The 22,085-nt window shown below is 32.7% G+C and overlaps 2 protein-coding genes and 1 long non-coding RNA gene across 5 annotated transcripts; 1 reads left to right on the top strand and 2 right to left on the bottom strand.

The window, feature by feature from the left end:
• Nucleotides 1-62: 62 nt before the first annotated feature.
• On the bottom strand, nt 63-6,541 carry LOC140060412 (uncharacterized). Of its 3 annotated transcripts, XR_011847320.1 has the most exons (5): nt 6,313-6,541; nt 5,723-6,130; nt 5,142-5,284; nt 1,449-2,112; nt 63-781 (listed from the first exon to the last, which is right to left on the bottom strand). It is a non-coding gene; the product is annotated as an uncharacterized lncRNA (long non-coding RNA). The 3 variants fall into 3 exon arrangements; XR_011847321.1 differs by lacking the exon at nt 5,723-6,130; XR_011847319.1 differs by lacking the exon at nt 6,313-6,541 and having other exon boundaries at nt 5,723-6,249.
• A 2,813-nt stretch (nt 6,542-9,354) lies between these two features.
• Nucleotides 9,355-11,230, bottom strand: LOC140060903 (ubiquinol-cytochrome-c reductase complex assembly factor 3-like). The gene is made up of 2 exons (XM_072107272.1): nt 11,024-11,230; nt 9,355-10,625 (listed from the first exon to the last, which is right to left on the bottom strand). Exons 1-2 carry the CDS (start codon nt 11,132-11,134, stop codon nt 10,476-10,478), a joined length of 261 nt encoding a protein of 86 aa, XP_071963373.1. The 5' UTR covers nt 11,135-11,230; the 3' UTR covers nt 9,355-10,475.
• A 1,601-nt stretch (nt 11,231-12,831) lies between these two features.
• LOC140060309 (calcineurin subunit B type 1) lies at nt 12,832-21,397 on the top strand. Its single transcript, XM_072106458.1, has 6 exons — nt 12,832-12,912; nt 13,536-13,575; nt 14,324-14,500; nt 16,589-16,648; nt 18,319-18,503; nt 18,897-21,397. Exons 1-6 carry the CDS (start codon nt 12,910-12,912, stop codon nt 18,942-18,944), a joined length of 513 nt encoding a protein of 170 aa, XP_071962559.1. The 5' UTR covers nt 12,832-12,909; the 3' UTR covers nt 18,945-21,397.
• Nucleotides 21,398-22,085: the final 688 nt, after the last annotated feature.

Below are 22,085 nucleotides of genomic sequence, written 5' to 3'. Positions count from 1 at the left end.
CTAATATTTTCAGACTTGTGGGAAGTCTACTCTTTAACCTGTAATTTTTACATATTGACTGACAACATACTATGTTGAAACAAACTAGCCAGACGTTTTTGTAGTAACAATGTAGTTACTATGCGTTGGAATTATTTTGAAATAAACCTATTATTTAACAGAAACGAAATCAATTATTCACTCTACAAACGAACCATTAAACAAGTCTTAGTTTTATTACGAAGCATGTAAAATGGAAATACGAGTTGACACTTGTATCAGGTAATTCAGTTTAACTGAAAATGGCCTTCCATAGCAAACTCTATACAGCTGCGCGTAAAACGTGTTATGCATGTTTTAATCTACGTATAGATGATAACCAGTATTGTTTTTCGGTTTAGTCGTCGATAGCTGTGCAGTCCATATACACTGGTAAACATGGATATTCACCGAACAATATCGACCACGACAGGTGAAAGTTTGTTCCAAATCGACTCGGCTCAAACGTTCCTTCGTTAAAAACACATTCCAAGAACAATTCAGGAAAAAGAACAACAACAACAATCCTGCAGGCATGCAGCATTAATATTACCAACCATAATACAAGTGTTGTGCTTTCAGCAAACGTGCGCACATCTTGCCAATGTTTCGCCGCGGTTTTTAAGTTCAGTGATTTAATATCTTGAATCTTCTGTCGTAACCGGTCCGTTTCTTCTTCTAATTCGCGTTTCTTATCTTTGTATTCTGATTCATTAGTTACTCTTTCGTAGATTTCTTGTTTCGTTTTTTCTTTCTTCTTTAACTTAAATCAACAATTTGAAACAAAACGTAATAATTGTTAGTATATCAATTACCCCATCCCCTACTTAGTTACTACATTAGTTAGTCTTGGACTTTGTATGTGTTATAACTTAGAGCCAACATTAGAACTTAATTGATTAAAAACGTACTTTGGCCTATATTTATGTCACTTTGTCGATATACTATTATGTATTTGTTAATTTCCTGTCCAAACCATAATAAAAATACCTATATAATTTATTATAAAGTATGCTTACAGGAGCCAGGAGAGTAAAAGGTCAATTCAAGTTCTAGAGACGTCACAAAGATTTCAATGTGACGTAATAGGTCAATGTTATGACGTATTTTAACCATGTTTGTGCTAAAATCTTACGAGCAAAATATGATTTCCGGTTTGGAAAAGAATAAGAAAGATTGGCCTATGATGATAACTCGCCGTTATAAATAAATATTAAAATTAGATTTTGTAACACATTGCTTTTAATATCCATCGGACTAAAAACTCTACTAGATAGATGCAACTTCAAGGCAACAACGAGACAGACACTAGACACAGATTTTTAAGACTGGATGTGATCTAAAAATATCAACCAATGTTTTATCAACTAAACTTGAATCGTGCTTTAATCTAAACCTTTAATTACATACAATGTAATATCGAATTTTACCTTTAGAATATCATGTACAAAGTCCGGTGAGCCTAGGTCAAGTCTATGCCAAGACATTATGTAGGAAATTCACGGTCGCACAGGCGTTCAGCTAAGCAGAAAACTTACGAACATTACACGCTTATGTGAGCGGTTGTTAAGCCAGAAATATGTGATATTTGATTCTAGTTTAGGCCCTGCCTGTGGGAGGTTTATTAGCATAAGGTGATCGTTAAGGAGGTCGAATATATTGATGACAATATGTTGTCGAAACCAAATTCGTTATTTTATTACTTCCACGGCGGGTACACATAAAGTGAAATCTATCAAGTATTTAATATGATTCTGTGCATTTTATTGTTCATATTCCAGTCCAGCTGAATGCATGAATATTTTGCTTAATTGATATCGTCAGAAGAGTCGTAACATAAATTTAGGCGGCGCGACTCATAATTTAAAACAATTTTCATTTTCAATATGTCAATCAAAGCATCATTTATTCATTTGTATTATGTCACCATGACAACACTGCCTGTATAATCCAGCAAACGAAAATAAAACCTATGGATATTTGTGTCACTAGGTCACAATACCAATGGATCTTCTTCTCGTACTCTAGACTCTGTCGGCGCTTTTCTCGTTTTGTATAAATCTCCCGGCAATCATTAAACATCATATTCAACATCTGAAAAGAAATATATTTTATTAATATTTAAATAATGTTCCCGGAATCATTTTGTAAATATTCTTGTAGATATTTTCAATTACATTTATGATAGGCCCAAGTTATGTGTGAATTAGATGAGGCAGACACACAACCAGACTGTCAGTGAAATACCTATTAATTGTCATAGTTGAATAGTATTTTAATCGACAACGGTATGTAGCTATGTATGAATGATCCTGCATTATGTTAAGCCTGTTAGCCTACCTTAAGCCTGCTGGCCTACCTTTAAGCCTGTTAGCCTACCTTAAGTAAGCTACCGTTAAAGGCTGGTTTCCTGTCGACGTAAGAACATCACTTTTGTTGCGACTACGTCGATTTGTCGTAAGAAATGCGGATTTTACAGGAAACCGATTACGATCGAAAATTTATAAAATCGACGCAACGTAAGAAAAATGGTAACGACAAACGATTTTACAGGAAACCGATGACCTAACAATTGTTGCGTTACGACGTTTTCTTCCGATTTTACAGGAAACCGGGATTTTTTATCTTACGCTTGAATGAAAGCCCTTGCGTCACGTTTCTTACGTCTCTTACGAAAGTTGACTTGAAGTCAACTTTCGCAAGAGACGTAAGCGCAATCGTAACAAGCAACCAATGAGCGACAAGAGTTATGACGTAATGTGTATGTCCTTATAGTGAAATAAAGCCGGACAATAACATTTGTATGTATTTACTACTATAATTTTAGCCTAATCATGTTCTAATCAGGGAGTTTACAACTCATATCAAAATATAATACTCTTATTTATGGACGTGCAATAAACAATCAGCATCGGTAGAAACGTCGCGAAAATGAACATTTGCAACAAGATAAGATATAGAAAGCCCCTGTAAGCAATATAATATTAATATGTAACTTTAACAAAAAATTGTTTGCTTGATTTTGTATAATTTATATTGTTTTGTTAAATTTATTCTTACTAGATGGTTCTCGAATACATAGTAATTTCAGAGTAGCAAAACTGGCGATTTCAAATGTACGTACCGCAGGACTATGATTTATGTAGTCAACTAAAATTAGCACCCTGGGAATTACTTCCGAAGGAAAAACTTATCACAAAATGAGTCCAAATTTTTGATTTGGACTCATTTAAAGAAACCCAATTTGTGTTTTGTATGTAACCAGGGAGATGTAACATTAGATGTAACAATTTTTAAATATATTCTTTATGCACTCAGTAACGAAATATTTTTTTCATGTTTTATAGGCCTATAAATAATATACCTCTAAATACAGTAAAACATTTGCGATTTAATACTTTGTTAAAACTGTCATTGTCATAATCGATTGAAATATAGTCACGATACACCACTACGACGTTTATATTTTTGGTAATTATTAATTAATACAAACGTTGAGAAGGAAATGTCAGTATAGTTTATTTGTATATAATAATGTGTTTATATATCTAACAGTAGAGCCTATCCACAATCTCAGTAATAAGTTTATTTGTATATATTTTTATATTACATCTAACAGTACGAACATTCACAGTAAGAAATGTTCGATTCAAATGAGGACCAAAAATAGGTAATTATAATAGGTATTTACAGTATTGTTCAAGTTTATTCTCAAAGGGCCCATATATTTACCTACCGTATGTGTTAAACCAAGGGCTCATAAATTTACCTACTTGTGTTAAACCAAACTCTGGCAGACTGAGAGATTGGGATGTTCCATTCATCGCAAATCAATACATTTGTATAATCGTATATTAAATCAAAATAGTATTTTTTAGAGAAAGAAAGAAAATCGGCCTGTCTTCAACATTATGATGCTGTACTCTAGCTGTTCAACCGGTTTTCAGCTATTAAAAACAATTATCGTAGGAGGAGATAGGAAAATGCGAAGCCTCCTCGCATTTTTGTGGCGGGTATTTTTCAAGATGGACATCCATTATTAGACAGTGTATACCACGATCGGAAAACACCCCTATTTGGGGCAAATCGTTGAACCTAAATTCGTTTTAATCGTCAATAACTAATTATCTAACTTAATTTAATTAGTAAACAGGGTTACATCAGGTGGTTAAAATCAGTACCGAAAGTACGAACCAACTTTATATACCATCGAGTAAAAATTCTAGAAGTAAAGCGCGATTTACCGAATTTTGCCCTTACGTAAATTTATATATAGATTAGGCCTGTAAATAATGGGTATCTTACTGCGGTAGTACTATCTCATGCTCGATTATATATGCTTATAGGCCAATAGGCCAATGCCTAGTCTAGGGCCTAGGTAGGTCTAATAATAATAGGAATCTCGAAATGATTTGCCTTTTTTTAATTTTGAAAACTATTTAAGGCTAGGCCTAGAGGGCCAGGATAATTAATTCATATTTTGATTCATACAAATAATACATAGGCCTACTAGCCTAGGCTAGTTTGATTATTTGGTCAAATCAATTCCTATTAGTACGGTACCATACAGTATTAATTAAGTATTTTACTAATACTAGGACCTAGCTTATCTACTGAAAATAACATGTTGGTGTGCTGCACTGACAGGTAGGCTACAATAACAACATTCAACATTTTGCGCGAAAAATGATAAAACCCGCTCTAAAAAGAAACACCAATCAGAGATGTTGTTTCAAATACGTCATAAATCCGACCGACGTAAGAAAAAAATTTCAACTTTCGTAACAACACTAAAATCGACGTAAGCATACGACGTGTGTTTCACAGCCAAAATTTCAACTTTCGGGAGCAGCATAACTACAGATGTTTCTCTGCGGCCCGACACGATCTTGACTAACGTCAACGACGTCAATTTTTTCTCAACTTTCGTAAGAGACGTAAGAAACGTATGAAACGCAAGAATCGTTGCAAAATTCGACTTCTTACGTCGACAGGAAACCAGCCTTAAGTATGTTAGCCTACCTTAAGTAAGCTACCGTTAAGTATGTTAGCCTACCTTAAACTACCTTAAGTCTGTTAGCCTACCTTAAGTCTGTTAGCCTACCTTAAGTCTGTTAGCCTACCTTAAGCCTGTCTTTCAATGCTACAATGGAATCTTTATTTTCACCTTCTGCCATGATTTTCTCAACGCATTCGTTTTGATTTGACTTTCCCAATTCCTTTTTAATGATGCCTTCTTGAGCCATTGTTCTAGTATCAGATTAGCCTATTGATAATATTAAAATATTGATTTTAAAATAAAATATAATTGACATAATATTATTAGGCCTAGGCCTATATCGCATTTTAAATTAATTTAGTTATTATCCCGTTATACATAGACAAATAGTACTTTCCTATTTCTGTTCCACAATATCAATTGCGTAATTCGGCTTTATTTTCTATATAAAAATGGTATTGTTAATCTGCTGCCTAAGTTATACCACCCACTGTGTAAAGTTGATAGTTCTGTTCTTTTTTTTTTTATTCGCTTGCTTGTTTCCGTCATAAGGTTTTGTCAGTAGGCCTAATATCTAAATGTTCTCTTGTTATTTGTTGATTTTTGGCTTGTACATTATATTATATTTCATGTCTTTCAACCCTGTTGACGTATGGTCACTTTAGGGTGATGATGAAATAAAATTAAAAAATAAATAAATCATACTTTAAATGTGTATCCTTCAATCATGGTGGCTCTGTGTTTTATCCATAGACATACATTGTAACTGGTACAGCATATCTGTGTCTATGACTATGACCCGTTTTTTAGACCATTCATTTGTTACTCCTACAAAATAGCGTTTATGTGGTACAGTATAGGTCTGTGTTGAGGATGCGGTTAAGTGCATGGGCCTATCGTACATTCAGTATCTGGTTTAGTTCTTGATTACGTCACCTACTAAGCGTTATTGTTATTAGACGGCCCTATGACCCCCTTCAATCTACGGCCTGCAGCCCCTTAAGTTCTTTGGAATTTCCCCTCAATATCGTAACCGCAATACCAAACTGAGGTGTTGAAGACTTGTTCTTCCTGGTGAAACATGACGCAACCTCAGGTCTCCGGTACACACAACTGATGGAATCCAAGTTGGAAAGCGGTTTATAAATATCTAATAATATTCTAAACATCGGCCTAGCCATAGCCTGTGCCCATACTTCAAAATGAATTATAACGCCCATAAAACAGTGACAAAACAGTAGCCTGAATGTATCAAACACTAATTAACTAATACATTTCCACTAAGCCAAACTTACCCTTTTAAATGCAATCTTTTAGATTTACAATGTGAATATCAACATTCGCTTGATTTCGTATATTGAAAGTAGTGTGTTTACACTGGATTAAACTATTTAAAACCATTCAATAGAGTCTGCATGTGGTTGTTCCTTATTGAAATAGGCCTGTTACTATCGCTTCACCGCTTACAAATCAAAGACATATTTTATTATAAGTATTTCGAATTCTGCCGTTATATCATTCTGTTGAGACACGGAGGAAATGCGCAATTGAATGCAAACGAAAGCGAATTTATCGATAATGCGATGATTCTGTATTATTGTAGCACCTGCCGTTTCTCACACTAAAAGGCGCGCAAATCTGCAGCGTCAATAGCAAAGGTTGATTCGATGTTTTATGTCGAAATATTCAATCGTATATACGTTATATAGTCATATGCCCTATATTAGTATGCGCATGCAGTATACAGAAATTGGTTGTATATAGGCCTAATGGGGTCATATTTTAGTTTCTATTGATTCAGTAAAGGTAGCACGCCTTACAGTGTGAACAAGAAGTACTGTATGTGCTAAAAGAGGGGGAGTGAACTTTTAAGGTGGGATCTTGTTTCGGAAAAACTTTATGGTATTGCTAAACGTTTTGATGATCTGTGGTAGGTCCAACGAAATTCCGAGTAAGCCATACGTCAGGATCTTAGAAACAGACTTCTTGTTTAAGTTGCCGCCTTCAACAAGCTGAAGATTTTTGCAAATACTGCATATGCGTGACAGTGGCTGTATGAACTAGTATGTACTAGTACACGGGGTAATCTCCTACTCGTCTCGAAAGATGAACTATGTATTATAGGGGTCCCCTGTCTTAACAACTCGGCCACTCACTCACTCACCCACTTGTTAGTATCTTTATCACGGATAAATATATGAACGTTCTATATTGTGCTTCACTAACTCACCCACTTGACTTATGCATTCGATCCCATAGTGCATACCGATGTATGGCGAGGAGCAGAGCAAGTGAGTCACACGATGTCTAACGACGACTAGCGTTTAAGGATAAGAATAGAATTCATTTAAATATCATATTATTCGTTCAATTAATAATGGTGGTGGTACGGATATATTTGTATTTATTTCCATTTAGGCATACAACAATGAAAACAATAAGCAATCATTCAAAGGGCGTTCGTGACGTTGTTAGTATCTTTATCACGGATAAATATATGAACGTTCTATATTGTGCTTATTAAATTAGGGCTTAATTTATATTATAATTCATCAATCATCTTGAATTAGTTACTGTCCTCCTTAGTTACAATAGCTTATCACACGCCAGATGTATCGACGGTATTTACATTGCCAACTATTGTATCAATTTTTATCCATCTGCATTATAAATTAATCTTTTTAAATCATGAATACAGGAGGTACTATAAAATTCAGTGATTTGGTCTCGCTTGTTGTATTATAATACAACACTTTGTTCCTTTACTAAGCAGTAATCGATCGTTTTCATGTCTTTATCTTTTTCTGAGCTGGTTCCTGGTTCTTTTCTTCCTCCTCGTCATCTTCCTCCTTATCATCTGTTACTGTAGTGAAATAAACATTTTTTTTTAAATAATTAATACTGTATAATAATATTAATATTATCATATTGTAATAATTGCCTATTATGTTATGGCCGATTGGCCTACGCTAAGCCCTTTTCTAAACAAAATCTAATAATCGTAACAATTTTCACGCCATCACGTCAGTCTAGGCTATATGGAGCTAGGCCTAGGCTTCATTTTGAGATTGCGAAGGCACTCTAAAAAGTCTACGGGTGAGTGGTTAGCCATCAACAACATACCGTCGGTAGTCGATTGCGAAGTGACGTTTGACGCTTCTTTCTCTTTTTCAACAAGTTCCGTCAAATATGCATTTGTTTTCTGTTGAATATCTTTTAAAGTCACACTTAATTCCTTTAAATTAACAGGTGATCCAACAGTTTTAGAAGTAAAGCGTTTAATTTCACCCTGTCTATCCGCAACAACAACTTCTACCATGGGCGCAGCCATGTTGTTATGATAGGTCAAAGTTGAAATAAGTGTATTCGATTGGCAAGTATGCAAGGCCGATCCGAGGCGACGAGAGATCAGAGGAGGATCGAGAGCTGATGATGAGAGAGGAGGCGAGATAGAATGTACCAATCGAATACATTATTTATTTACTGACGTGTGAATTGATTGGTGAGTGTTTTTCATGTTTTAAGTGTTGAAATGTGAATAATTTATAAAGACCATTATAAGTGTATTTAGTTTAGAAATATTAAACAGATACATATCTTGTTTTCACTACCTGAGACATATAAAACACTATAATAATATGGTTAGGCTAGCAAGGCCCATGTTCGTCCGACCTTGCCACACTCACATGACCACAACAAGCAAGAAGGAATGGTTTGTTTCGCTAACTTGTATTTCACCTAAGTCGATTCGTCCCCGTGTTGTATAATACTGTAATATCTATACTACTTAAAAAACTGCCTATAAAATATATTAATTACTTAATACAGTGCTATATACTTTTTTTTAAAGATGTTCCAAGATACTACTATACTGTTCTTTGAAATTATTTACATGATGTTGATGGTCGTAGTGTAAGACACAAACTTTGTAATGAAAATGGCAGAACAATCAGTTGTAGAAAATGAACAAAGTACAATATACCATTGGTTCTCGTCATGGAGTAAACTCCACAAGGAAGACTTTTTGAAAGACTTGATCAACAAAGCTGTGCCACCAGACGTAACCACTTTGTTTGACGCGATGGAATCTTTTAAAGTCGAAGACAAACCTCCGAGTATATTTATGTGTCAAATGCGACTTTTTACAAACTGGTTTGAAGAATGGAACCAATTGGAACGTGATCGGTTTTTACGTCGACTTGGCAAAATTGATAAGAATTTTATAGCTGAATTTGAAGTGGCCGTCCAGAAAAGACTTGAAGAAAGCATGAAATAATAATTAATACATATAATACTTTTTTTGGCTTACAAAAAAAAAAGAAACTTTATTAAAAAAATGAAATAATAATAGTTTTATTTTTCTTAAATATTTATGTATTTTGAAAACGTATACAATTTTCACGAAGGACAAACTTATAGAGATCAAATTCAAAGTTGAAAGAAACAAATCTTAAGCTCTGTCTGCACTGTTAAAATTTGTGACAAAAAATGTGATGTGCCCATAATGATATTAATGTCATAACACATAACACCATATTTGAAACTAGATTCAAGAGGGCAGCAGACCACCTAATAATTTCCTGATTCATTCAGTATTGTCAGGGAGTTGTAAAATACTCCTTGGTATTGTGTATATTTTTAATTTGTTAAAGGCATGGAAAAATGTAACTTGGGAATATATAAATGCAACTTTACATGAAGTACTACACAAACCAAAGTGAATGTTTCCAGAAACTCACCATTCAGATTTAGAAAATTGACAAAACTCTATAATGCTCTATCAAACTTCATGTGACAAAACAATGTGATGTGCTCATATATGGACATGATGATGTCATATCACTACCATATATGGCCACACTTTTTTGTCACATATAGTTTGATAGTGTAAACAAAGCTTATGTTAGCCAAATATTCAAGCTGGTATCAGTCAGTAGTAAAAAAAATACTTGTTTATCATAAGGTTATCAAGCAAAAATCACATTGTGTTAATCAAACCAGGTATGTAAAATAAATCTCCTGATCAAACTGAGTAGAGTTTGTCATATATCCATCAGATTAGCATACCACAGTAGCGCCTCATTATAAACTAATACTACAGTACTACTGTATTACTAAATACAACTAATTGTTCATTCATTACATTAGCATATAATTGATGCCATGTTTGAATAGTTCTGCTGAAACATAAACACTCTTTAGATCAATTTAGACTGTTCTTGTACTGATATCTTCTCCTTGGTCAATCTTGCATAATATAATATGCATAATAGAAGTCTATTTAGCATAGAAATGCATGAACTTCTATACCAGCTATTTAGAATGACTTTTGTACTCAACAGCTTAGCTACGACATATGGTTGAGTGACACGTCATGAAAACAGCTCCCTATCGTCCTTAGTATAACACAGTCCTTCAAATGGTACAATTGCAGTGCATACAAATTATGAGTATTTTTTCAATCTTTTTTTATGTGAGAGGAAATAACCCCAATACCATCTCTGTAAACCGGTTTGTCTGTTTCGGCTGCTAGTTTGATTACATCCAGAAACTCCTGCGATCGCTTTCTCGATGCCGTCATATACTCTGGATTTTTTTCTGGCAACACCTAAATAAATAATAAATAAAAAGTGATTAATATAGACATAGTCATTCATAATAATAATACTGTACTACTAGTACTACTGTATTAATAATATAAATATACAATATATTATTATTATATTATAATGTCTCAAATTTAATAAATAATATTGAAATTGTGGCAGTTTCCTATTGAACTTTCTACCAATCAATTATGAATTATTTAATAATAATACACAACAACGCCTCATTTCAATTGGCTCTGCGGCCAGTGGTGGTCGAATGTGCATGGAGTTAGACCAAGACCGACCGGAAGGAGTTTTGGGTGCGATTCTACTTGGTGAAGTAGGCTAGGCCTTTTAATTAGGCCTAGGCCTGGACTAGGGCCTAGGCTTAGTATTAGTAGTGTGTTTGTAGGCCTACCTCTAGCATCTGTTCTCTAGTAGGGGTTATTGCTTGCATTAGTCCCCACGCAAGAAAACCACTTCCACCAACCGTAACTCCAACAGTCAATACTTTGTATAATTTCGACATCTTGTGAATTTTCCTCTTTTTTAGAAAGGTTTGTTTTATATTACGTAAGATAAACACGAAGTACACACAAAGCACTGAGAGATACGTTTAAAAAACTTGGTGAGCGCCCTCTAGACTTATATTTTTCCTCTCTCGCTCGCTCCCCCCCCCCCCCCCCCCCCCCCGGCCGGCTGTGCATGCAATTCCTCCTCCATCGTTAAAGATGTATTGTCCTCCAAAAACATGAAAAATGAAAATTAATAAGTTATTCACTTCTGTAAAAAAAAAGAAAACAAAAATGTTATTTCACTTATAAAAAGACAAAAGAAACGACTATAGAGCATTTTGTCTTGACGGAAATTACATAATTTTGTCAGGTAAATACATTTTTTTTCGATCCAGATTTTGGTCAAAGTGAATAACTATTATGTAACATTACAATGGCATATTCAAACTTAATATATATATATATAAATCATACTGTAAGTTATAGAAACAGTGCTCATAATCGGAACCATAACCTCACATAGCATAGCTCATTGGCAAAAGTTCCGTATTTTTTAGTTGTATGAAAAAAAATTCTCTGGCGGGATTCGAACCTGCAACCTCTCTCTTACAGGGCGAGTATCATACCACTAGACCACAGAGCCATATATGGTATTATCACAGATTTTCACCCACCAGATTCTGACTTGTTTAGCCTCCACTGATTGTGAGGGCGTTTGTTGAATGTTGTACCACGCCGAGAATGTTAAAGAGTCGCTATCCAATCGAGAAGTTGAACAATACCATGAAAGCCCCAGTGGTCTAATGGTAAGGACATCTGCATATCAAGCAGGCGGTCCGAGTTCGAGTCTCGGTTCTCACAGATTTCCTCATCTTTATCGCTTAATAAATTGGAAACGATAAAGATGAGGAAATCTGTGAGAATGAGCAAAAGTCGCCCAACCATTCAGGAGCCAGAGAAGAATTTATTTATTATAATTCTTTATTAAATGAAAATTTACAGTTTTTGTACAGGTAGGTAGATAGACTATTAGGCCTACTGTATTAAAATCAAAATCCGACTTTACTACAAAAGTAATTAAGCCTACATGATCGAAACGTATTTCAGAACTAATATATGTGGTGTACCGCAAATGCAAACCTTTAACCAATATAAAACAATACATAATTATTTTTCAACAAAAAAATAAGACATTCTAGATCAAACTCTTTGTCTCTCCTTTCGTCATTTTCACAGTATTTTCTAGATATTTTATTGATATGCTAATACCAAGAATCAATACAGTATACATTGTGATTTCACGATCATATTATAGGACTATTAATTACATTATTTTCTCTCTATAAATCTGATTTCTTGGGCCGCGGGTGGGTGTGTCCAACTAGGCGTTAGGATTTATAATTTTGGATTGAAGCCAGAGAATAATAATCACAGTAGATAGAGGGCGTGAACATATAAACCGCAATCTAAATTTAAACAGGGTTACCTGTAGTTTATTTGTGATTCTTAGTTTTAAGTATTACAATAACATTTATTACGAGCAGCTGTTTTTATTAGAATATATTTTCATTTATTTTATTTTTAGATAAATTTTGAAAATATAATAAGGGTTTAATCGCAATAAATAAATTTTACATTTATTCATCCCTACTATTTAATGGACTAATCGTATATGATTAAATTGCCCGGATTGTGTATCTATCATATCAGTGGAGTAGTATTTTCTGAGTTTTTTCGGATCTTGTGTAGATTTTAAAACCGTAATTTTAACCTATTTGAAATCACAATAATGGTAAGATTAATGATTATATGAATCTTTTATATTTCAGAATACAAACGTTGTAGTGTTTTCCGTTTACTTGCTTGACTTAACAGCTAATTAAGCTAATATCCAAATTTGACTTTTTGCTCCTGGACTGGTGGTAGCCTAGAGTAGTAGGCCTAGGCCTAGGCTAGTAGTAGTACAAGTAGTAGTTCTGTAGTACCGTATAGTCTCTTTACTCTAGCCTAGTCTCTCTAGTAGGCTAGGCCTCTTTCCTACACGGAGAGAGAGAGACAGCGGCTACATTCAGGAAGAACATTCATAGCTGGGGAAGAATGAGTTTGTTTCTAATCTATAATCTAAGACTAAGAGGCTTGATAAAGATGTTCATATTAATTAACTGTAAGAAAAATTGCAATAAATAAAGAATAGGCTAGGCCTAATAATATATTGATATTATTATATAGGCCTACCTCTAGTCTACTCTAGCTAGCTAGACTGCCCTCTATATGTATACAGTAGGTAGACTAGTTAGTAACTAACTTAAATTGAATAGCGAAAGCTGATTTATTTTGGTCGTTTTTATCATTATATTTGTTAATGAATGAATGTTTGTTATTTTATTGTTATTATTATGAATGTTTTTTTTGCAGGGAAATGAGGGGTCATTACCGATGGAGATGTGCTCCAATTGTAAGTTTATTGACTATATTAAACTGCTCAATTATTGCTTCCCGGCTATGGTTTTGAAATAAAAGCAAACGATCGTTTTTAGTCCACTGGCCAATAAAAGATAATGAATGTATGTTCAAATACATGGAACACCTTTTATTGTATTTAAAAGGTATAATCTATTGTAATTTTTACAAATAATACAACATTTTCTGTTAAAATCCCAATTATCTGGTTTTATAGTTAAATTATTAAATGTTGAAAACTCATTTAATGTATAGTAAATATTACTTTTAAAAGCTGTCTTGCTGGGACACACCATGTGAGAATTCCATAATCCAATATCAGATTATAGTATTTAAAATACCGTATTTAGATTTACATAATAACAAAAATTGATATTACTGTATTATAATACAGTGTATTCTTCCAAAACTGGAAACCCTTGGACTGCCAAAACATATGACCAATTTCCTGAAATTCTGGTATTGTATTGAAAATTAATTTAGGACCTTGTGAATCTCAACTGAAAGTGTAGTTTTGGCAGAGTTTCCACTACTAGACATAAGTCAACTACAGTACATGAGTTGAATTATAGTTACCATATTGTTTAAGGCGAAGGCAAACACACTCATAAACTTGCAGTACTGTACAGTAGGCTTGCGATACACCTTGTGATTCCTAAAACAAATAAAATATGTTTTAGAATTCTCTTTATTCTACAACCGTTCTCTTGAATTGTAATTTATGCGGGTTTTTATTCCAACAGTTGATGCCGATGAAATCAAGAGATTAGGAAAACGCTTTAAGAAGTTGGATCTTGATAACTCTGGTTCTCTTAGCATCGATGAGTTCATGTCTTTACCAGAGTTACAGCAAAATCCTCTAGTACAAAGGGTCATAGACATATTTGACGAAGATGGCAATGGAGAAGTTGATTTTAAAGGTGAGTTGTCATACATTTAATTTTATTTTTAAATTTAATTTGTGTTAATGAGGTGTATATTAATACATTTAAAAATGTATGATGACCAAAGTTGTAAAATTGTAATTAACTGTTAGTGTCCAATTACTGTACTTCACACATCATTGCCTCCCAAACAATGTACAATTTAAGCCATCAAAGTGTAGATATACCAGTTTACTGTGGTAATTTAAGATAATCTAATTGTATTCAAACTATTTATACAGTAAGAACCCTTTGAAAGTAGTTGTATTGTTTCTTTTCAAAACAACTACAATTTTGAAAGAAAATGTTGTAGATTTAATTAAGTTACTGATACAGTATTTAAAATGAAAAGCGTGACCTAAATAGAATAGTCAAGACCGCATCGCGTATAATTGGATCTACACAACTGCCTCTGGAGAACATATTTTCGGATCGTCTTCTGAAAAAGGCAGTGGCTATCAAAGATGATCATTTTCATCCGGCCTCTAGTATGTTCCAGTTGATGCGCAGCGGTCGGCGATTTCGTTCTATTAAGGCCAATAAGGCACGATTTACAAATAGTTTCTTTCCAGGATCTATTAGAGCCTTAAATATGATGTAGACTTTTTTTTTTTTTGTAATGTTTTTGTTTTTGAGTTCGTGTTGTGTCCGTTGGATATTGTGCTCCGCCAACAGAGCAAACAGAATTTCTATGTTTTTTCTAAAACAAATGATAATAAATGATACTTGACTTGACTTGACTTGACTTGACTTTCATTAAAAACAAAAATGATTTTGATCTTTAAATATTACTATTTTCTGTATTGTGTAAGCATTTTGGGAATTTTTATAGCCAGTAAAAATATTATGTCCTTAAGTCTTACTATCAACCATTTAAAAGATAAAAATGTACTGCAGTGTAAGATCAAAGAACTTATAACACAAGAATCTCCTGTTCGTCCGAAGCGCGTAACAATTTCGAAAGGCATTGTGGGATAGATTAGAGCTATGGGTGGCACCATTGTGAGCCATGGAGTAGGGCGCCCGCATCAAATTAGAAAGTCAAAATCATAGAGGGGATCTGCTAATACTCTACGGGGGTAGAGTAATTGACTTCCTAGTTTGGAGGGGGCGCTGCTCCATGCTGTGAAATGGCGTCGCCCAGTTTGACCTTTTAACCCTGTACTTCCGATACTGTGTTTTGAATGCAAATTGAAGAACAGGAGATTCTTGTGTTATAAGTTCTTTGGTAAGATTAACAAAAAAAAGCTAAATCAAAATGATAAAGTAAAACAGACATAGATAAAAAGACATAGATAAATTGTAGAGCTTTCGGGAAACACCACTAGCCATTCCTCAGTGCAAAATATGTTTAAATATTTTGTTTAATGTACGGTTATAGTATATTGCACATTATTCCTCAGATACTATGTATTTTTTTTGTAGTTTAATTAAGTATTGTAGTATGTGCCTGTTTATATCATCAACACTGATAGTAAATGGATGAGCCAACAATGTCCATTGACTGACAGCTTGATCTAACATAATGCATTGCATGCTATTTCATACTTAAATCATATTACAATTGATTCTGAATTTATTCTGCTAGTTAAGAGCAAAAATTTGATATTGTTGTACTGTACAGTATGTGCTGCTTCTAAGTTCTACTGTAGCTGCATTAGTGTCCGCCTCTTTTGTCTATTTCTGAACTCCATTATTCCTCAATTATAAATAGAAAATGAATTAATGTTATCAAATCAATATTTATTTTTGACTCAGTAATACTGTATGTAAAATAGAAATAAGGCAATATCCTTAAAAATTAAAATATTTTTTTATGATTTATAGGTTGATGTACAAGGTAAACAAATACCGGTAGATGATTAAATTGATTTACATTACATTTTGAAACTGCATTATCTGTGATGTTTACACATACAGGATAAATTATCTATAAGTAAAATACTGCACTGTAGAACCATAGAGATATTATAGTGAACTATAATATCTCTATGGTAGAACCCAGACATGTGGGCGGTAGACAGAAGTCTCGCCCAACCATTAGGTCAAAGGTCATAACTGCAGTTATATATATATTTTTTTCAGAATTCATACAAGGTGTATCCCAATTCAGTGTAAAAGGCGACAAAGAATCAAAATTGAAATGTAAGTAGAAATGGAGGGTGAAAAGGAAAAAAAAAAGGGATAGACAGAAATAGGGAAGAGTGAATACAATTAAAAGGGCGTGTAGATGAAAATAAGAGGGCCTGTGGATGAAAATAAAAGAGTGTGTGGATATAAAATAAAAGGGCGTGTCTATGAAAATAAAAGGTGTGTGGATAAAAATAAAGGATGTGTGGATGAAAATAAAAGGTGTTGATGAAAATAAGAGGGTGTGTGGATGAAAATAAGAGGGTGTGTGGATGAAAATAAGAGGGCGTATGGATAAAAATAAAAGGGCGCATGGATGAAAATAAGAGGGCATGTGAATGAAAATAAGAGGGCGTGTGGATGAAAATAAGAGGACGGTATAGGAAAATGAGGGGAAGGAAAGTAAAAGAGTCTAGACGAAACTGGATACAAGGATTAAGGGAAAATGTGGATAGGGTGGAGAATGTTGGTGACATTTTTTGCCAACAACTTATTTTAAAAATGTCTACCATTCTTGCAGTGCTTACAGTAGTGTTGCTCTACCTTGAGCTATTGCATGCATTTCATTCACTGAATACATTAATATATTGATTGCTTTAATTATGACACATATTCTAGGCCTCTGGGATCACTAAAATCTAATGGAATATTTTGAATTGAACGGTACGCTTGACTAAATAAAAACGAATGAGATATTTAAATATGTTCGCATTGTTAAAGAAGAACAAATAGAAAAAAATTATTTTGAACTTCCTCGTTGAAAATTCATAATTTTCCCAGAACATAAAAATATACTCAAATTAAATGGTTTTGCAGTTTTATTGAAGGTTATTCAATATATATAATAATATAATATAATTTATATAATATATAATATTCAATATATATAATATATATAACTCTTCAGAACAAAAATAATTGTTTCACTTATAATGAAACAAAAGGTTAAATTTAACCTAGCCAAAAACCCCAAGTAAAGTGTGACATTAAAAGCAATTTTTTAGGGCAATGAATCAGTTAAAACTGTTATAGATTAAATAAATCAAGGAGGTATAAATAATAATCGCCCTGCATACATTGCGGTAATTACAACTGCAAACACTGAATTAAAGTGTTGTTAGCAGAGAAATAGTTTGTGCAGTAAAGTAAGTTGAAGGAAGGAAGACTATTTATCATACTTGTAGTAGTGGTGGTAGGACTGCTCACAGCCTTCTCTTTTGTGAATACTGCCATTAAAACATTTTATACATGTATGTACAGTATGTATGCTGTATTCAATTTACTTTTTTTACATTGAAATGCCAAGCTAATAGATTGCAATACTGATAATGCAACTTATCTTTATCAAAACCATTTTTGTTCTGTCAAGAACAACAAAGCAATCCATTTATAGATGTAATAAAAAGGATTTTGTGTCAGTATCTGTGTGGCATGGTGTGATTTAGGAGTAAGCTGGCATATAAATCTACGATTCTGTCTCTGTGTATGCTTTTCCTGTTCTAGTCCTGCATGATTTAAGTCGACATTATAATAAATCTAATAAAAAAAATGTTGTTGGTTTACTGTAGATAGGACAGAGTCAGCATAGAAATGATCTATTTTGGCTACAAAAATGGTGTATATGAACCCTCGAAGCAGAATTTAGATCGAATGCTGCAGTTTGATTGTCTCTTCTGTTTATGTAGTTGCTTTTAGAATTTATGATATGGATAAAGACGGGTACATTTCAAATGGGGAGCTCTTCGCTGTTCTTAAGATGATGGTGGGAAACAACTTGAAAGAAACCCAGCTTCAACAGATCGTAGATAAAACAATAATCAACGCTGATAAGGACAATGATGGAAAGATTTCATACGAAGAATTTTGCGGAGTAAGTCACAAAGAAAACAATATTTAGTTATTTCTTTTAATTTGTCTCTATATTCAATTTGACCTTTCTGTATGACCCTTTTCTACATACAAGGTACAGTACATTATTATATTGGTAATGTTTATGAGGTCACATACATTTATAGTGAGGTCGCATATATTTATGAGGTCAAATATATTTAAAATGAGGTCGCATACATTTATGAGGTCAAATACATTTATAATGAGGTCACATGCATTTGTAATAAGGTCAAATACATTTTTAATGAGGTCCCACATAATAGGGTTGTATACATTTAAATATTGAGGTCACATGCATTTATAATGAGGTCACATGCATTTTTAATGAGGTCACATACATTTATAATCTAATATTTTAATTTTTTTATCTCAGATTGTTGGTACTATGGACATACACAAGAAAATGGTAGTGGACGTATGACAAGTTTAAAGTGAACCAACCAGCAAGCTTGTATTAGTCAACAAACCAGAATCGGTCGTCAATGGCAACATTCGCACTGCTGACAACATTCTCACTGCACGTTGACACTATTTTGTAACTAAGTGTTTCTTGTGTCGCCATGACTACGACATAAAGCTAGTATGTGTGATTTGAATGTTTTAATTTACATCACTGTTGCTATTAGTGACATACAACTGTACTGCTTTTTTTATATTTCTGTTGTGTTGCAAACTTTTTTGATTAAAGTAGTTGTTGTATTTTCTATATAACATACAACATAGTTATTTAAAATTAAGATACAGTATCAGGAAATGTTTTCTTTATATCGTGATTCAATAATAGTATAAAACAATTACTTCTAAATAGTGTAGCTTCCGTACAAGTGTACGAACTTCAGTATATAATACGAAAAATTCAAAGTTTAATACTGTACTTATTCAATATTAAACTCAAACTATATAGATTGTGTACAATGCATTACTTAGCAAATTAGGATTTATAGTTTCATGTTTAAAATAAACTATATTAAACATTGAGTGTATTGTACCTTTTCTCTACCTCTATTGGCCCCTAAATTTTTTTTTTTTTGGTTGTTCTTTGACAAACAAAAATGAATTTAAAATTTCTAATATTCTGACATTTTATATACCAGCCCGTTCAACAAGTCTGGGCTAGTCCTTTTTGCCTAGTGGGCTATTGCCCTTTTTACCACTCATTTTACAAAACTTGTTGTTTTGGGCCATTCAAATGGGATGTAGCTAGTAAATCTTTCCCATGGTGTCCACTCAGTTTTTTTTATATTTTTCCTTACTTATTTTGTATCTGTACTGACATCAGCCAGTAGTATAACCACAGCATTGTTTTTCAGTACTTTGCCTTTGGATTTATATTAATATATATATAACAACAAATAGAAAGTTTGTATATGGAAAAATGCAATATTCATGAACTGAAAGTGGTTAAAAAAGGAATGAAAAATTCTAAAAGATATGGAACATAAAAATTACCCTGCTTGTGAAGAAAGAAAGAAACACAAAACTAAGAAAACTTATAGAAAGTTAATTTTTTAATTGAAATTGTATTAAATAGAAATGACAATAGAAAAACAATAATACTGTTTATTAGACTTTTCACAAAGATGAACTGTCACTAAATAAAATCTAAAATTGATTGCTCACAGAAAAAATAAAAACATTTGATTTTCAAACATTTTGTCAACATTCTGAATTGGCTTATTCAAAATTTCTACAACTTGTGTGTTTCTGTTTAATTATAAACAAACTGCATTGTCGCTTCTTAAGTAACTGCAATGGAGGTTTAGCTTGGTGTTTAACATTCTTGCCTTTCAATCCCAAGGTCCAGGGTTCAATCCCGATCTATTGCCAGAGTTGTAACTCATGAACAATTCCACTCCCTAATTCTCAAATGAGACTTGGTATAGTTGTTCATCCATCCTGTAATTGGTCAGAGGACATGCTGTGGATGCGATGACTATGTGGTCTTTGTCAAATAGCCAGTTAAACAGCCGATAACAACCAGTTAAATGGTGTTGTTTGAACAGAAACACGGCAAAACAACAATTTGTTTTATTGTAACTTCTATCTATAATTATACTACATAATCATCTATAATCAATATGAATCAATATCTGTATAATAATCAATTTTGTATTCATTTTTTCACTAAAGAAGTGACAGTACATCTTTGAATAAATTTGGTGTGTGAGAAATAAAGATTACTAACTCTAGATAAGGAATCTTTCTTGGTTGTATATTTAACTTAATATTTCGATCATGTATCTGTGAAAAAATATATTATAAATGGTATAAATGTTGTAAAAAGTGTTTATTTTATTTGTTTATGTTCAACAATGATAAATAATGAGTCAATTATCCTTTCTATATTTTAGTTTTTGAGAAGTATTATTATAATAATTATTTTAATATACAATTTAACTGATAAAAATTTACCGCCACTCAGCGATATTAATGATAAAATAATATTCAGTTCAGTTTAATGTTAATTTATTCAGATATTACTATTATATTGATTTAAAGATGTATTGTTCCAAAAAAAAAACATGAAAAATAGAGATTAATAATACATTTTATAGAGATAAAAAAATGTAATTTCTACTACTTACATGACTGTAATAATTTACTTTACCACAACATACAGTTTATTTTTAAAATCTAAATTCATTTTTAATCAATATAGATTTGTATTCCTATGACGCATGCGTAAAGCACAGAAAATCTCGCTATTTTCTTCTCCTCAAACATGAAAGGTCGCTGGTTCAAATCCAGACAATTTATGTTTTTATTTTTAAATATTATATATACTTTGTTGTTTATTTATTTGTATGAATATATAGGCTGCATTAGCATGGGTTGTTTGATACCAATAAAGTGAACAACTATAAAAATGTCAAATTATGATTTTAAAATGTAGTATATTGAGGTAACATGCGCAGATCTATGTGCGTCTGCGCATGTTAATTTATGATAAAGTAACGAGTTATGTTGAAAATAAAATTTGGCCATTAAAAAAAAAAATCCCTGTATTATAATAGTATAGGGATTTTTTTTCGAAAAATGACCAAATATCGACATTATAAAATATGTATAATATAATATTGAGGTAACATGCGCAGAACACATTATGTCCATCTGCGCATGCCAATTTATGATCGAAATTGGGATTTTTTTTTTTTTAAATGGCCAAAATATCAAGTTTTTAAAATTCAATTTTTATGCGATAATATTGCTGTATATGATCATACAACATCTTATAGTGCCATAGAAAGCATTTATGTCGAAAATTGCCCATTTTTTGGAAAAAATCCCTGTCCTATAGTTAGTGATTTTTTTTCGAAAAATGGCCAAAATAGCACTTTTTTAAAATTTAATTTTTATGCGACAATATTGCTGTATATGATCATACAACATGTTATAGTGCCATAGAAACCATTTATGTCGAAAAATAAAAGGATCGAAAATTGGCAATTTTTTGAAAAAATCCCTGTACTATAGTAAGGGAATTTGTTCGAAAAATGTCCAAAATATCAATTTTAAAAGTTCAATATGTATGCGATAATATTGCTGTATATGATCATACAAC

Source organism: Antedon mediterranea, chromosome 10 (genome assembly GCF_964355755.1).
Source record: "Antedon mediterranea chromosome 10, ecAntMedi1.1, whole genome shotgun sequence".
Lineage (NCBI taxonomy): Eukaryota > Metazoa > Echinodermata > Crinoidea > Comatulida > Antedonidae > Antedon > Antedon mediterranea.
Note: the sequence above shows the minus strand (reverse complement) of the source record. Positions and strands in the feature narration are given on the sequence as shown.